This window comes from Bombus affinis, chromosome 14 (assembly GCF_024516045.1).
Source record: "Bombus affinis isolate iyBomAffi1 chromosome 14, iyBomAffi1.2, whole genome shotgun sequence".
Lineage (NCBI taxonomy): Eukaryota > Metazoa > Arthropoda > Insecta > Hymenoptera > Apidae > Bombus > Bombus affinis.
In genome coordinates, this window is record NC_066357.1 from 3458036 (window position 1) to 3472562 (window position 14527).

Consider the following 14527-nt stretch of genomic DNA (forward strand, 5'->3'; position numbering starts at 1 on the left):
GCAGATAAGAGCAATCGGTCGAAGAAGCTCGCCTCGAAATCGGAAGGTCCCGTGTCACTCGACGGAGAACCGCTATAGAGACTCGTGAAAGTATTTCAACACTCGCACATAGGTACCTTTCATGTACGTGTTCTGCAACTAATATATTTTCGATTTTCAAATCTTATCGATATAATCACGACAGTCGTGTCTCGTCGCAATGTCAATGAAATTGCGAAAGTTTCGTACGACGCACATGGTATATTCATAAAACTGTTACATAGTTGACAATTGGAAACCTCCGTGAATTCAAATACTGTGCATAGAATATAATTTGAAGGAAAGGCGATAGAATTTAATTGGAAACCATTAGAACTCGTGGTCTAGTACCAGTTCGGGAACTTTACTGTCGTGCCGTGTATCTCTTCGATATTATTTAGATTGTCGATAAATGCATAATCACAGCATCGTTATAAGACCGGTGCTTGACAACGTGGAATTTCAGATCTCAGGTAAAATTTTTATCTCGATACTTGAAAATGACAACAGCAGTCCGCGATTTAACCGAATTAGCGCGATCGTAAACTGGCATTACCACTGCCGCGACGTTATCTGCTTAAGTAGGTAACGTCGCAAAACGACTAGGTTGACGCGTAACCTCGCGGTTTTAAGTGTAGGTAATGTCCCCGTAATGCGATCCAACGGCGGTCGGGATCAGCGTCTAAACGCCTAGACTTTCTCTGAATGCGTTCTCTTTTATCTGTTTCTGAAATCGCTCTCGAAAATAAACAAATTGAGAAATCCATGTCATCAAAGATAAACGTACAACGAGATCAGTTTTTATCAGACTAAAAAGGTCGACAATGTTTCACACTGTGTGTATATGAATTAGAGGAATCGTAGCTAATGTGGAGAGTTGGTGAACTCCAATTACATACATTACTTATCCCCAGGCAAGTTCACATAAATGGAATTCTACTGTACTCTAAACTCTAAGGTCGTAAAGCAGTAGACCCCTCTTTTCATAAAACACACTGTATATCTTCGACGCTAACTAAACAATTTCGAATTAAACACGTGGCAACGATACAGAGACCCTGACCGGGGTCAGATATATATATAAGACATACCATATATATAAGACAACAAAGACACGAAACTTGGAAAAGTATCAACGAAATCTTCTAACCGGTCGATTTAGAAATTCCTGTTCTTCCTGTTGGTAACCAGATAAATCGGTAGAATATCGTTGAAAAACGTAAAGTAAATATGTAACGAGCATACACGTTATTATTTCGATGCGCGTTAACATAGTCGTTATTGCGGCTTTCATCGCATCCCGATGCCTTCTCCTCCATTAAAGAACGAATTCACCGAACTTCGTCTTCGCCATTCAATTTATTACTTTCCATCGACTTTCACGTAGCAGGAAACCGCTGGAACACGCACGCGTTTACACAATGAGAATTCAGTTTCTTCCCGTTGCGCAGGCAGGCCGTTATCAAACCGTTTCTGATAGCGATGCTGTGAAACGTTTCATGGTTAGAAAGAGAAAGAGAGAGGCTGAAGCGAGTCTGTTTCAAGAAATTATCGGCGCTTTACCGCGTTTCCCGCCTCATGCATAAGGAACACGAGTTTGCATCTCATCCACGTGAAAATTTGCCTGGAAAATTCGCCTCTGCACAGACGAGGCGAATTCGATTTAATTGCAATGTACGCGTAAATTCGAAAAGTCCCACCGCGAAAACGACGTCGTGCATTTTTCACCAGCGTTCGATCCTAGTGAAAACGTCGTCGTACAATTGCTCGCAAAAACGCTCGATCGCTTGTAGACATTTTTTATGAATACGATAGTCGAGTCTCGTTACAGTGCTAAAGACATTTCAAAATATCTTTTATGACACGTACGATATGGACATAAAAGTTTTCTATGATAGACGCTCAATTATCGCTGTATATGGTCGCGAGCCAAGAACACCTAGATGGAAAGTACCGTGCTTGGTTTTTCTACGAACCGATTGGCCGAGCGACATTAACTGTGCATTGTCGACCGTGCAACGAATCGCGCGCATTTCCGCGCGCCTTAATTTAATTAGAGCCACCGCTGCAATTACAAAAAGCGTTTACAGAATCGCGGAACTGGGGTTACCTCGAAACTGGAACAGGAAACGTATTCGGTGGCGCGACAAATAAATTTCGACGAAACATGCCACGTTGTGGGTGATGAGACTTGCATTTTTGTGCAGAGTTCTGCAAAAGTTCGGGGCCCCAGACTTTGATGGCCATCGGGGTTACTTTGTCCTCCTTTGTTAATAGGTTTGGAATTTTTGCACAGCACGGTATCTTATAACGGTGATGACGATAACGCGCCTTCCTTATGCAAGAACAGCGTTCAACAATAAACGGCTTTGTTCCCGGTTATCTTTCGTTTTGTTGTTATTTGTACAGTATCTTTCTTTGTAGACTTTGCAGTTTCTAAACGAGGAAAAAGGATTCTCTCCATACCGCGTATAAAAGTTGACTTTGACGAAACGGTCGGTAGAAGTTTGATATATTAAATCGGTTTGATTTATTCAAATGGCCAAAGCTAGGATAGACCTTCTCGCTCGCAAGTTTAATATTTGGAAATGTTTCCCACGGATCAGCTTGTGTAACGTTCATACTGAGTTGATCAGAAAGTCTTTACGTCAGCCTCGATATTCGATTTTTCCGTCTTCTCTTTGAAGAAGCCTGTTTACTTTACGTGGATTATATAGCAGCGGGATATATGGAACGTCCGATTTTAATCAGTGCAAATTTTCAGAGAGCCAACATCGGCCGGCGTTGTTTTTCCTTTCCACGCTTCGATAATTTTAACCGGAGCAGATAAATGCGATCAAAATATAATTTTTCTTCAAAGAACGAGGATGCATTTTTTGGCCAATTTTAAAGAAAAATCTCCTTTCATAAGCAAGAATATCTACCCTCTAATGTTTACGTAATATATTCATAATAAGTAGGACGCATTTCTTATGGCCGACACTGCGCTTTATTAGCATCCAGCCGAAGAAAGAATTTTAGTAACGTGCGATTGATCGGCAACATACAGAATTTGAAAATTGTTCTCCGATAGGACATCGAGAATGTAACTTATCATGTTATTTTCCTGTAGTTTCCGTATCTATAAAACACTTCTATATACTTGTTGAGATACTTTCGTGTGTCACTGTAATTACACTCATCCCTCGAACAAATTAATCAAGTTCCACCGCCTCTTCGCGCAAATATCGGAAGGACTCCTAACCTTTGATAATTGAACAGGAGGGGAAAGTCACCGTCCCTGGGTTGCATTAACTATGCATAGAACGTTTGCCGGATCGTTGCACTCTGAACGGTGAATAACTACGTAAATAATACATTTTACTTCGTCGGTACGTTACGTTCGTTTCCTTTTACGGGACAGCTCGTAGTTGACTCGTGACTTTACGTTATCGTTCGAGTTTGTAGGCTTGTCCTTTCATTTTTATTACTTCAAAGCACAAAGGAATCTCACGGAACTAGAAACAAAGCTCGTCTTGTCGTTTTTCTTTCGTCGTCCCTCTTCTATAGGTCGTTACATACTTACAACGAATAATATGCTAATTCACCGATATTATTAGTCGATAAATTATTATGCAAAAGGAACGAAATACTTGTGCACGGCAGTGTAACTGCTAAGCGTTTTTAATGTTTTAAAGATCGCGCGCTATTAACCGTTTTATATTCCGCCCATAGCGAAATAAATCTCGTCCATCGACTTTGTCCTCTCGTCGAGTTGCCACCATGACCCGTTTACGACCATGCAAACGTTGTTACTACCAATAATGTTCATATTACGTCAGGTTCATAGCGAAATGCCGGTCACTAGTTTGGTCCACTATCGATTACGCACAGTTCACAGTTACTCAAGCATTGTTCGCTAATTATTCGATAACGTTATGCTCGGTCCACATCATAGAATATCTACATAACTCGCTGGTTAAATTACGTCGAGCTCACAGCTTACGCAAACATTATTCTCCATTGCTGACGATAGCTATACTTTTCTTTGTTGCTTTTTCTTTGAAGCGCGGCTCGGACATTAAGCGCTACTCACACTGGCACGCGAAAGTATTCTAATATTAACCATAGAAAACTTTCGTGCCAATGTATTGTATAAATAAAATTTCATTAGCACTGTAACTATAAACACGACTGTCATAATCATATTGGTACATTTGGAATAACATATGAATAATATTTGAATATACTATACACTGCGTATGTATTCGAGGAAAGAGATTTTCTAGATGAAATATCGTTGCTACTCCGATCACGAGGCTTCGCGCGTTAATTTTCCAGGCGTGTTGCCGTTCAAGGTGAATCTTATTAATCACCTGCAGCATGGATATCTGGCGATACAAAGGAGACTCGGTTCGACGTTGGTCAAAGCATCGGATTTCGTGCACAGAAATCCAAGATTTTCTTTACGTGGTGTGGCTACTACGTAATAGGAGATTTCACATCCTGCTTTCGTAGACATGTCCACGTTCCACCACTCGATACTCCAGATCGAGTCTTGCTATGAATAAAAATAAAACATGGAATTCTTTCCAGTTTAGTCAATCGAGTCGTGAAATTCCTTTTGAATCTTAATAAACAGTGTCAGTCGTGTAATCGATTCCGCGAAAACTCGTCTTGCGTCTTCCGCTCAGCGATCGTTCCTCGCGTAACGTAATTCGTTTCAACGATTCAGTAATTTCTTGCTAACGATAAAGATCGTTTCCAATTTAACGATCTACCAGTAACGATGTATACGAACAGGGAAAAGAAAAACGAGACGAGAAAAACGACGAGGCTAATGAAGTGCTTCAGAAAGCTAGGACAATTGGCGTGAAGAATCGACGACGAAAACAAGGAATTTCACACGTGACCGATTGATACGCGAGTAATTGCCGCGCGGTCTCGATTACAAATTCTCGTTATGCCGGCGCCCTAATTGGCGGTGTAACAGAGATATCGAGCCGGAAACTGGAACGAAACTGAGCGACGCGAAAGAACAAACCGAGCCTCCAGCTTTTTCACGCGTTCGTGCTCGCTTAAGAAGAGGCACGCGTACACACGAGAGTTAGCGGGCCGCGTGTAAAACGCAGATTAAAGCCGTGCCTGTTGCGTTCCAATTGAGCCCTGACAATTGGTCACGCGCGAATTACGTTACCATGATATTATGCTACAAGGTGTCTCTCGTGCTGCGTCATTTTTTCTCGCTGCTCCGATCGTAACCAACTCCGATCAACCGAAACGTTAATAGCTTTAGATGTTTCTGGATTGCGAGTGTTTCTGCAAATTCATATCTTTATGAACAGTAAAATCATCCAAGCAGACGTTTGTTTCATCCGCTAAATATCATTATGATTACCGTACTTCGAGTGTTTTACATTTATTATTAGAGCACGGATGTTTATACATTTATGGAAACGTGCAGAAATATATCAAATTTAAGAGGCTATTAATAACATTTATTCGGCCAATTTAATAAAACACCACCCTCGTAAAATAATCTTTAATAACACATAACTGAAACTCTAACTTACAATTATAATTTTCGAGCAAATTTACAGAGCGTGAAACATTTAATCTTGAAATGTTTTTAGGAACAGAGTTCATCTCTTCTGCCGAAACAGTGCAAATTCTCCACGTTCAGATCGTAGACGTAGCGTTATCATGCCACATAGAATTAAAAAACGTATTAAAAATCTGCATTTCCTTTGCGTATCATCGTTGCACGCTCGATAAAACTCCGGATATATAGTGGCTACAGAAAGTATTTGCACACCATTGTATCTATTATATCATTTGCATACCAATTAATTAAGTTCCAATGTATTAAATTTCTTATCGTGTTAGTAGCTCTTACAGAGGCCAACCGTAAAACCCGATAAAAAGACGATTCATTGAAAACTAAAGGTACGTGCAAATACTTTTTGCAGCCACTGTACACCAACCTAATGCAAATAGTGGAAAAGAGCCGGTTACCGTACAGATATTACTTTAGCGCGTGAAAACTGTCGACTGTGTAACCGATTTTTATTCGTCGTAACTCAGACAGCGGATACGTTTGATGTCCAAACGAGGAAACCGCGGGCCCGTAGCACGCGGTTGAATTGCCGTTAACCAACTTATCGAATAATATAATTAGTGACAATTAACACACGTTCAATTCGTTTTGGCAATCAGCCACAGAACGAACGGGATGGTATCCGGTTACCGTTAGAATTAGATTATATCCTCTCCTCGATTTCGCAAGCGCGCGTACTTTCACGTGTCAGACCTTTTTCTCCTTTAAATCGCGCGCACGCCTGCCGCGTGTTCACCCGCGTCGAAACACCTTCCGCCACACCGCAGCGGTGAAACGTTGCCAGCGAATTACGTACGCTGATAAAGACCGCTCCAAATACAGTTTTCGACGAACGTAGGAGAAAATTAAAAGCAACTTTCTTTTCGACGCGCTATTCTGGTCGGCGCTGACTTGAAGAATATTTGGAGTTAATTTAAGAATAACATTTTTTCATTAACTCTCCGGTTCTTTTCCAATCTGTCTGATGCAAAATGAATGTTGCACCGCGATAGATATTATTACAAAGCAATTTTTTAAATATTTAGTTTTAATATTCGATATAATTGGACTAGCTTTTTGTAAACAAAGTATACTGAAAGAAAAAGAAGATAACCGAAGAGATAAAAACGCGAGGAGGAAGCGAGAAACAGCCCAGTTAACTTAGAATTTTACGTAGAATGTTTAGCGATAATAGCTTTCATGCATTTCTTTTTATAATTTAAAACCTTCAGGTTTTAACCTTCTTAATTTAAACATATCGTAAATGATCTAGTTGTAGAAATACAAGTGTCGGACTTTGAGCTATTATATATGTATGACTTTCTTCGAGCAAGTCATACATGTTTAATGAGATAATGTCTAAAAAATATTTGTTACATACTTACATCAAAATAGATAACTGCAATTCGGTAAATGGCAACAAAAATTACAAGAGGCTAGTCGACGTATTAAAAATGTTCGCGCAATGATCGATGATTAAGTCGGATCATTAACAAGGTTCGATGTGTCGAACATGGATACGACGTCACGACGCCGTCCGTCTGGCTAAATATAGCTTGAAACCAACGAGTCAGCAACGATCACGAGTTTCGTCGCACGCTCCTCAGACACGCCTCCGCTTGTGTCGTTCTCTAAACGCGGTGGTTACAAGGTTCATGAAGGAAAAACCAAATGTTTCTGACCGATAACGCGGCTGTCTCGCGAACGCTGTTCCCTTTGTCCCATTAATTCCATCGATTCTGTCGAAATACAACCGTAAAAACAGATTGTATCGAAATATACACAAAGGAGTGGACGGCCACTCTCGTGCCGCGACTATCGCGATAATCGCGGCTACAGATCCTTGACGAGGAACGACACTTAAAAATCGAACGTCGAGCATTATCTCGTGTTTGCGTTGGATCACCAGCGACGTTCCTATAGCCTCGTTAGCGGCAAAGGGAAAGGGAATGACACACGTCGAGAATTTCTACGTAGACATACGTGACGTACAGTGGCTTGCAAAAGTATTTGAACTATGTATAAAAATCTTGTATAAATATATTGTGTATTTATGTCGTAGGAAGATTCTTGAAATGTCATTAACACTGTAGTGACTCACAGCTATCGATGATATATTGCTAAAGCTTGAAACAAAGCCGAAAACGTGTATAGAAGTTACAAGATACTTACTACAAACGTATGTTTAATGAAAACTTAGATTAAAAAATGAATAGCCTTATCTTAATCGTATACGAAATCCATTTGAGTATCTAGGATTATTAATACAATAAATAATCGATCATTTAAATATTTTTGCCATCTGTGTGAAATATATGCTTTTAAGTACTCGTAGCTTTTATGTACATTTTGAAATTTGTTTTAAACTTTGACATTTGAAAACGTCATGCCAAAGAAATGTCAGAATGTTTTGCATAAGATACGGGTGTCTGTGTGTATTCGAATACTTTCATGAGCTACTGTACACTACATCTTCGTTTTAATTGCGTGCCTGCTCGTGGAATTTGTAATTATAGCGTGATTCAAATCTTCAAAGAAGAATATTAAAAATGGAATTGCGACAGGAGCAATTAAATAAAACAAGCAAAACGATCGACTTGAATGACGCAGTATGAACAGCGAAATGCGACGGTTTTTACTCGGTCTAGCCGGCTTGCGGTTTCGCGCGTTATCGCGTCCACTCGCGATCCAATCGAAACCGAACCAGCCGACTTTCCCGTGGTTGTATTCGATGTGATGACATCCCTTGATCGCGGATTTATCCAAAACGGGGTATTCGCCTGATTCCACGTATTTTACGACCCGTCCATTATCGATCCGTCGATCGTTGACGCCTAACGGGACATGAAAATAATTCAGCCTATCGGCACTTGGAACGCGCGTGAACGTGTTCGACATCGAAGCAAACGATCATCCATTCCTCTTCCAACAAACGACTCTTCTTTGTAATACATTCTATCTTTCGACATCATTCTACTGTTACTGTCTCTTCAACGATCTCGAGGATTCAAAGTTTTTCCCATACAATATCAAAAATCCCACCGATAAGAAAAATTCCAAATCTGCAAACCTTGCTATATAGTTACAACGAATACGTATCAGGATGGACTGCAGTTCTAACGAACTCGATACGTCAAAGCAATCAAATACGTATACAGAGAGTCTTGTGAGCGTACGCATTATAGCGTTGAGATGTTTAATTCGCCAGAACGCCAGTTAGAATACGTATCCACCGTGACCATATCCTTAAGAATTCGGTTCTAGGCTTACCTGGTCGATGCTGAGACGTGACCCTCTATGGTTATTTCGACAGGCCCACTAATCCGACGAAGCACACTGACACTCGGAGCCCCTTGTTGGTACACGGGCAGGTTTCTCAACCTGGGGGGAAAATCGAGACGGAAAAACTGGGCCGAACAACAGGCCAGGATCGAGTGGCGCGCGCCACTCGCCGGAGAAACAGAGGCAAAACGGTGTGTGTCGAGGCGTGCAGGCCACTCTATCGTGTTGTGTGCGTGTGTATATACGTGTGGACGGAGAAGCAAGAAAAATCCACGCGATCGTGCGTCGCGGCCGGTGCCGAGCCGACTGACTGACTGACTGACTGACTCCGCCAGTCAGCACGTACAGTCACCGCACTTGCATCAACACACACCGGCTGGCATCCACTTCCCCCGCAGCCTCTCGTTTCCAGCTCCATTCCAGCTCCTCTCAGAACCGTGCCTTCTCTCGTACATCTCGGCCGAGGCCCTGGTTCGTTGCCTGCATCTTCGTGGCCCGCACTCCAGCTGCGTGCTTTCTTCGGTTCGCCACGCTTCTTCGCCCCCTTCGGAGATCCTATTTGCCTCGTGAAAGCGTGGAATTCGATCAAGAATTCGAGAAATTTGTATTCTGATTTTTGTCTCTAATTGTCTTTGATTTTCCGCTTTTATTTGATTTTATTTGAACGATGAATTTTTGAGAGAGAATTTTAAGACTGAGAATCCAATCTGTCTGAGGTATATATATAATATTTTCCATGCAACAGTATCCTGTACTATATGTATTGGATATATGTTGAAATATGTGATCCAATTCAAATTGTCCAAATCTTGATTTACTACACCACTTTGATTTTTAGCCCGCCAATTGGAGCGTACATTTGGGTAAAAGCATTTATCGCTGTTAGCATGGTATCGTGTGGTAAGGACATTAATTGAAGAATCGATAATGGTAATACGTTCGTAAATAGAGTTGTCGAGAGATTAAATTTTTTCGATATCGATAAAAGTTTTCTATACGAACTGCTTATCGTGCAACGAACGCGCGAATTTAAAATATGCTACATGACGTTGTAATATTTAGAAATTAATCGTCGTGACTCTGGCCGTACTGGCTTGCATTATTTATAAATGCCTGAATGAAATTAATTGTTTCAACTTAGTTTATCATAATGAAGCACAACTGGAAAACAAGGCCGCAACGAACATATTGCGGCACACGATACACGCAAGAAGCTAAATACCAAAGATTCCTGGAATCACTGCTATAGAGCGATAAAGCGTTTACACCTGGATCGATTAGCATCCTTCATTAAAATTAATGGAGAATCGATACTAATCCTCCCACGATCGAGCATCCATGTTCGATGCATATGAACGTAGTAATTAAGCGAAATATCTGCATCCGATCGAGATGTATCGGTGCGTTGGCTTTGGTTTTAGAGACAGGTATGCATTACGTGTTGTGCAAACACCGATGTATGTAATATACTTACACACCGACTAATATTGCCCTGAAAAATACCTGCCGCAGCATTGACTAAATACAGCATAGACCTGATATTCTATGAGATTTCGTGTCTCATGTTCTGAAATACCGACCTCGTGAAGATTCAGAGTTTGTTACGCCCTCTATGATTTGCTACGTTGAATATAGGAATCTGTATATTCGTTTCAATTGTCGGAAGCGATAAAAGTGGAAAATTATATTCTGTAATACCGACAATTCACAGGTTTTATTACGCCATCTACAATTTATAACATGGCGCGAGTGTAATTAGTCCGCTTGAACTCGCTAATTTAAACAAAACTTTAAACAAAACTAATTATTGCATGATTAAATAAACTTCTGGTGATTCAGTTCATTTAACTGAAAGTGAACTACTATTATACGAACGAGATAACCTTAGTTTTAGTATATTTGTAAAGATCGATATACCTGGTCGATATATTTATCGACAGAAGCAAGATTTCTTTTACTCTTTCTATTGGGCGTCATTTGTCTTTGAATAATACATTTTATTCCCTTAGAAATGGCAATATATCAATGCGATTTTTATTTTAGATTCGTAATGTTTATAAATATGTACTATGGTATTCTCAATTAATGAATATTAGAGTCCTGATTTTTGGTTATTACATATATGTAGATCTATCTTTAATCATATGTGTATATATATGTATATACGATGTACTCAACAGTAAGACTTCAAAAGAGAATTAATATCCAAAAAATTCACAATTGTTCAATGTCTATCGACGAATAATATTACTACATTATATTATGAGAGATTAAGAGTTGTTTAAAGATTAAATGATTTTTATGATACCATTGACTTAAGTTTATAATGATACGAAGATGACTTCTAATACGAAGCCAACATACAGATTGGGATGTACTATTTGTTATACTATTTCTAAACAGTCTATTATATAATAATGCATTTAATAATATAAATTTAAATTACAAAAATATTATATCTATTATTATAACAAACGTCGATATGTATCGATTTCATAAATCACATGCCAATCAATATTTTCTATATATGTAATTAAATAAATACAAATATATCACATTTTTATAAATATTTTATCAACTATGCGTATTATAGGACAAAATTTTCAAAAGGGCATTAATATTTTCTGAAAGTAAATAATCTTCCGAGATCACCTTTGATATATCGATAATCGATTCGATGTCGCCATTTAGTTTTTTGAACGCGTTCCTCGCGTCTACAAGTTCTGTTAAAACATTTTTGAAAAGTAACTGAAAAGAAATGTCTTTCAAACATTTGGTACGTTTTATATGTTATATGTTTTTTATGGTTTAAAGGATTATGGTCTGCTTACCTCAATTCCACTATAATTTGCAATGCCAACACATCCTACAAACCCTTTTCCGTGAGTATAATATCCTAACTTCCTCCTCCGTAATCCGAAACAGTAAACTACATGTTCTTTTTTACACGCATTGAGCAATTTATCAATTTGATCGTCTAATCCGTCTAAAATTACACGATCGTCATCTTTCTTTCATTCGAAAGAAAAATTTGATATTTACCTTCGAGTTCGACCTTTTCTATGTCAGGAGCGATAATTACGAATTTGAGCTTTTTCAATTCGACATGTTTACGAACTTCTTTCAAACCGGAATAGTAACGACGCTTGTACTTAGATTTGTTTGGATTTTTCTCGTGAAATCTTTTTTGGAGTCTTGTGATTTCTTGTATGAATTTTTCAAGGTTGTCATTCAAGGCCACTGTTAACATATTAGTGCAGTATCTGTAAGGTATTTGAATTTTTAAAATCAATTAAAAATAATTTAATATCTATAATCAATGATGTTTTGTATAGGGTTATAATCATGGAAAGAAAATAGGAGAGGAAAGAGGATAGGTTCTGATAAACATTTTGATAATGTAATATGTTTATATCGTTTATTGCATCTATAAATAAGAATTAATGAATCAGGTGTACAAATATGTATATTACAATGTCATATGATAGCATATAAGTATCGTATCAAATATTTTGCTGTTTATGAATATAAGCGCTTACTTACAGTACTTACTCTCTAAAGTTACGAGAAAATTTTATAAGGCTTTTATCATCTATGTCTGTGCTATTTTGACCTTCTTCCTTAAGGTCTTCTTCAATATGAAGAGAGAGTGTCTGTTTGACAATATCATTCTCTATTATGTCACTGACAAGATCAGAAAAATTTGTTCTGCTATTTCTTCCAACCAATCTGTTTGTCAATTGTCTTCCTTGAATTCCAAGATTATTTATTTTCCCAATCACATCTGGTCTGTGAGATAGTGTATTATCCGAAATATTTATTTCATTTACATTTCTATGATCTTTATCATAGAGTGTCATTGTCCACATATTTCTAATATAGTCTATATTTGTTTCTGGATCGGCTGTAATTTTTAAGGCATTAAAATTCATGGCATCAACATCTCTATAGATAGCTTCCATTTTTTTACGTTCAAACGCTTCTCTTTTGTCAACGTTAATTTGTGCTTTCATATTACGGTTTAGCAAAATTAATTTCTTTAGTTTCGAAGGCTTCTTGTTTTTAGAAATACATATTCTCACTCTCCTTAGATCTGAACATTTGTTTTTGCCCAATGTGTTTGGCATCGTAAACCCAAAATTACCCATGTATAAATTAATCCTTAATTTAGGAACTTCTTTGCCAATTTTACTTGCATGCATAGTATTCTATAAATAGAATTGTGAAAATTATTTAACGTTTATCATTATAGAATAACAACTTAATCATAATATTAATAACAGTTACCTGTAAAGCTTCCTGAAGGTTAATACAAATTTTATCTGATTTCTTATACCTTTTTAAAGATTTTGATCTCTTTGATTCCATACTTGTCTGCATGGGTAATACAATCTGCACACTGTTGGGTCTTGACAAACAATGATCTCTTGGTACAACAACATTTTTACTCTTGACAAGCGCACTACCAAGTTCTGGATACTCAGAATGATCTAAACTTGCTGTTCTATTATCATCAGTAATATTTATGAAATCTTTTTTTCGAGACAAATGTTTGACTTCATTCTTCTGACAAAGTTCTGGCCATGGATTACGAGAGTTAGCATTTCCATTTATACTGAAAAATAACGTATATATACATAGAAGTGTATGATTCAACTTTCCAAATATTTGCGAAATTCATTATAAAAATTAAATACGGTACTCACTGAAATGACCACATGAAATTATCAATCTGTGTTTTCTGCATCCTATCTTATTTGCGTTCAATCGTCGTAACTTCCATTTATGTAGAAAATAGAGTTTATAAAATTGTTACAGATGCCTGTCACCAATCGTGAACTACGCAAAACTGCGTCATTCACTAGGAATATATAAACAAAACTATAGGTTGCATTCTATTTATTCTTAAAGATCCTAGATTTAAAATTCTAAATTTAGAAATCTAATTATAATAATATACCTAGCACTATCCAGCCGAAGTAAGTGGTTTCTTATTCACTTTTGTTAGAAACGAATCAGTTCCATTGAGTTACAAATTACAACTAACTAAAATAGCGGGTAAATATTTTTTGAAGGATAGATTTAATCCAAAGTTAGGTATAATAAAGGTTGGTAGACATGATGACCTAATTTCTCAGTGAAATAATCTCAGCATTTCTCCGTCAGAGGGTACTGCTGTCGTATACGATTGTTCCATTAAATTTTTAATGAAAATTGCAAGTAGGAATTTTTTACAAAAAATGAAACATATAGATACTCTTATCAAACATTTAAAATGATTTATTATTTATAAAATATCTCGTGTACATATGTCAAGGTTTATTCTACGATTATTCAATCGCTCGACAAATTAACCATACGTTCGTATTTTAAGTTTTGTAAAAGATCCAATCCTCCGCAGGAATTCCTTGGCTAAAAAATGGCTTCATTAACTCGCACCCAATTAAAAATGCACTGCACGTACAGTTAGTTGTAGGAAATTTTATGCATCGCCATCTACAATTCGGAATACCAACGAAAGAGTTAAATCGCACCCATCTGCGAGCCTAATGGAATCATTTTATCCTTCACATTCCACATTATATCAATTCCTTCTCGCACTCCGTATTCCAATATTTCTTTTTCAATACATTTTAACACATTTACGTTTCA

At 37.8% G+C, this 14527-nt stretch overlaps 2 protein-coding genes across 6 annotated transcripts in view; both read right to left on the minus strand.

Moving 5' to 3' along the window:
- LOC126924382 (putative mediator of RNA polymerase II transcription subunit 26) overlaps nt 1–9218 on the minus strand; it is a 63256-nt gene extending 54038 nt beyond the window's left edge. For 3 of the 4 annotated variants that reach the window (XM_050738790.1, XM_050738789.1, XM_050738785.1), the window contains exon 1: nt 8864–9217. The gene's annotated coding sequence lies outside the window, so the exon portion shown is untranslated. Of the gene's footprint in view, nt 1–8863 lie in introns of all 4 variants that reach the window. The other variant, XM_050738791.1, reaches the window with a different exon arrangement.
- Nucleotides 9219–11282: 2064 nt separating this feature from the next.
- Nucleotides 11283–13972, minus strand: LOC126924399 (selenocysteine insertion sequence-binding protein 2-like). 2 transcript variants are annotated; one of them, XM_050738834.1, is made up of 7 exons: nt 13836–13972; nt 13582–13736; nt 13163–13490; nt 12428–13083; nt 11918–12138; nt 11707–11861; nt 11283–11623 (listed from the first exon to the last, which is right to left on the minus strand). In XM_050738834.1, the coding sequence occupies exons 2-7, from the start codon at nt 13620–13622 to the stop codon at nt 11450–11452; spliced, it is 1575 nt and encodes a 524-aa protein (XP_050594791.1). In that variant the 5' UTR covers nt 13623–13736; nt 13836–13972; the 3' UTR covers nt 11283–11449. The 2 variants fall into 2 exon arrangements, with proteins under 2 accessions (XP_050594791.1, XP_050594792.1); XM_050738835.1 differs by having other exon boundaries at nt 11428–11598.
- Between the last annotated feature and the right edge of the window lie 555 nt (nt 13973–14527).

Bases quoted from the DNA above. Each gene is read 5' to 3' on its own strand.
- LOC126924399 (XM_050738834.1), bottom strand. From the start codon at position 13,622: ATGCAGAAAACACAGATTGATAATTTCATGTGGTCATTTCA. The intron at 13,491-13,581 runs GTGAGTACCGTA...GTTATTTTTCAG, and splicing joins AATTTCATGTGGTCATTTCA to TATAAATGGAAATGCTAACT. The intron at 13,084-13,162 runs GTAACTGTTATT...TTCTATTTATAG, and splicing joins ACCTTCAGGAAGCTTTACAG to AATACTATGCATGCAAGTAA.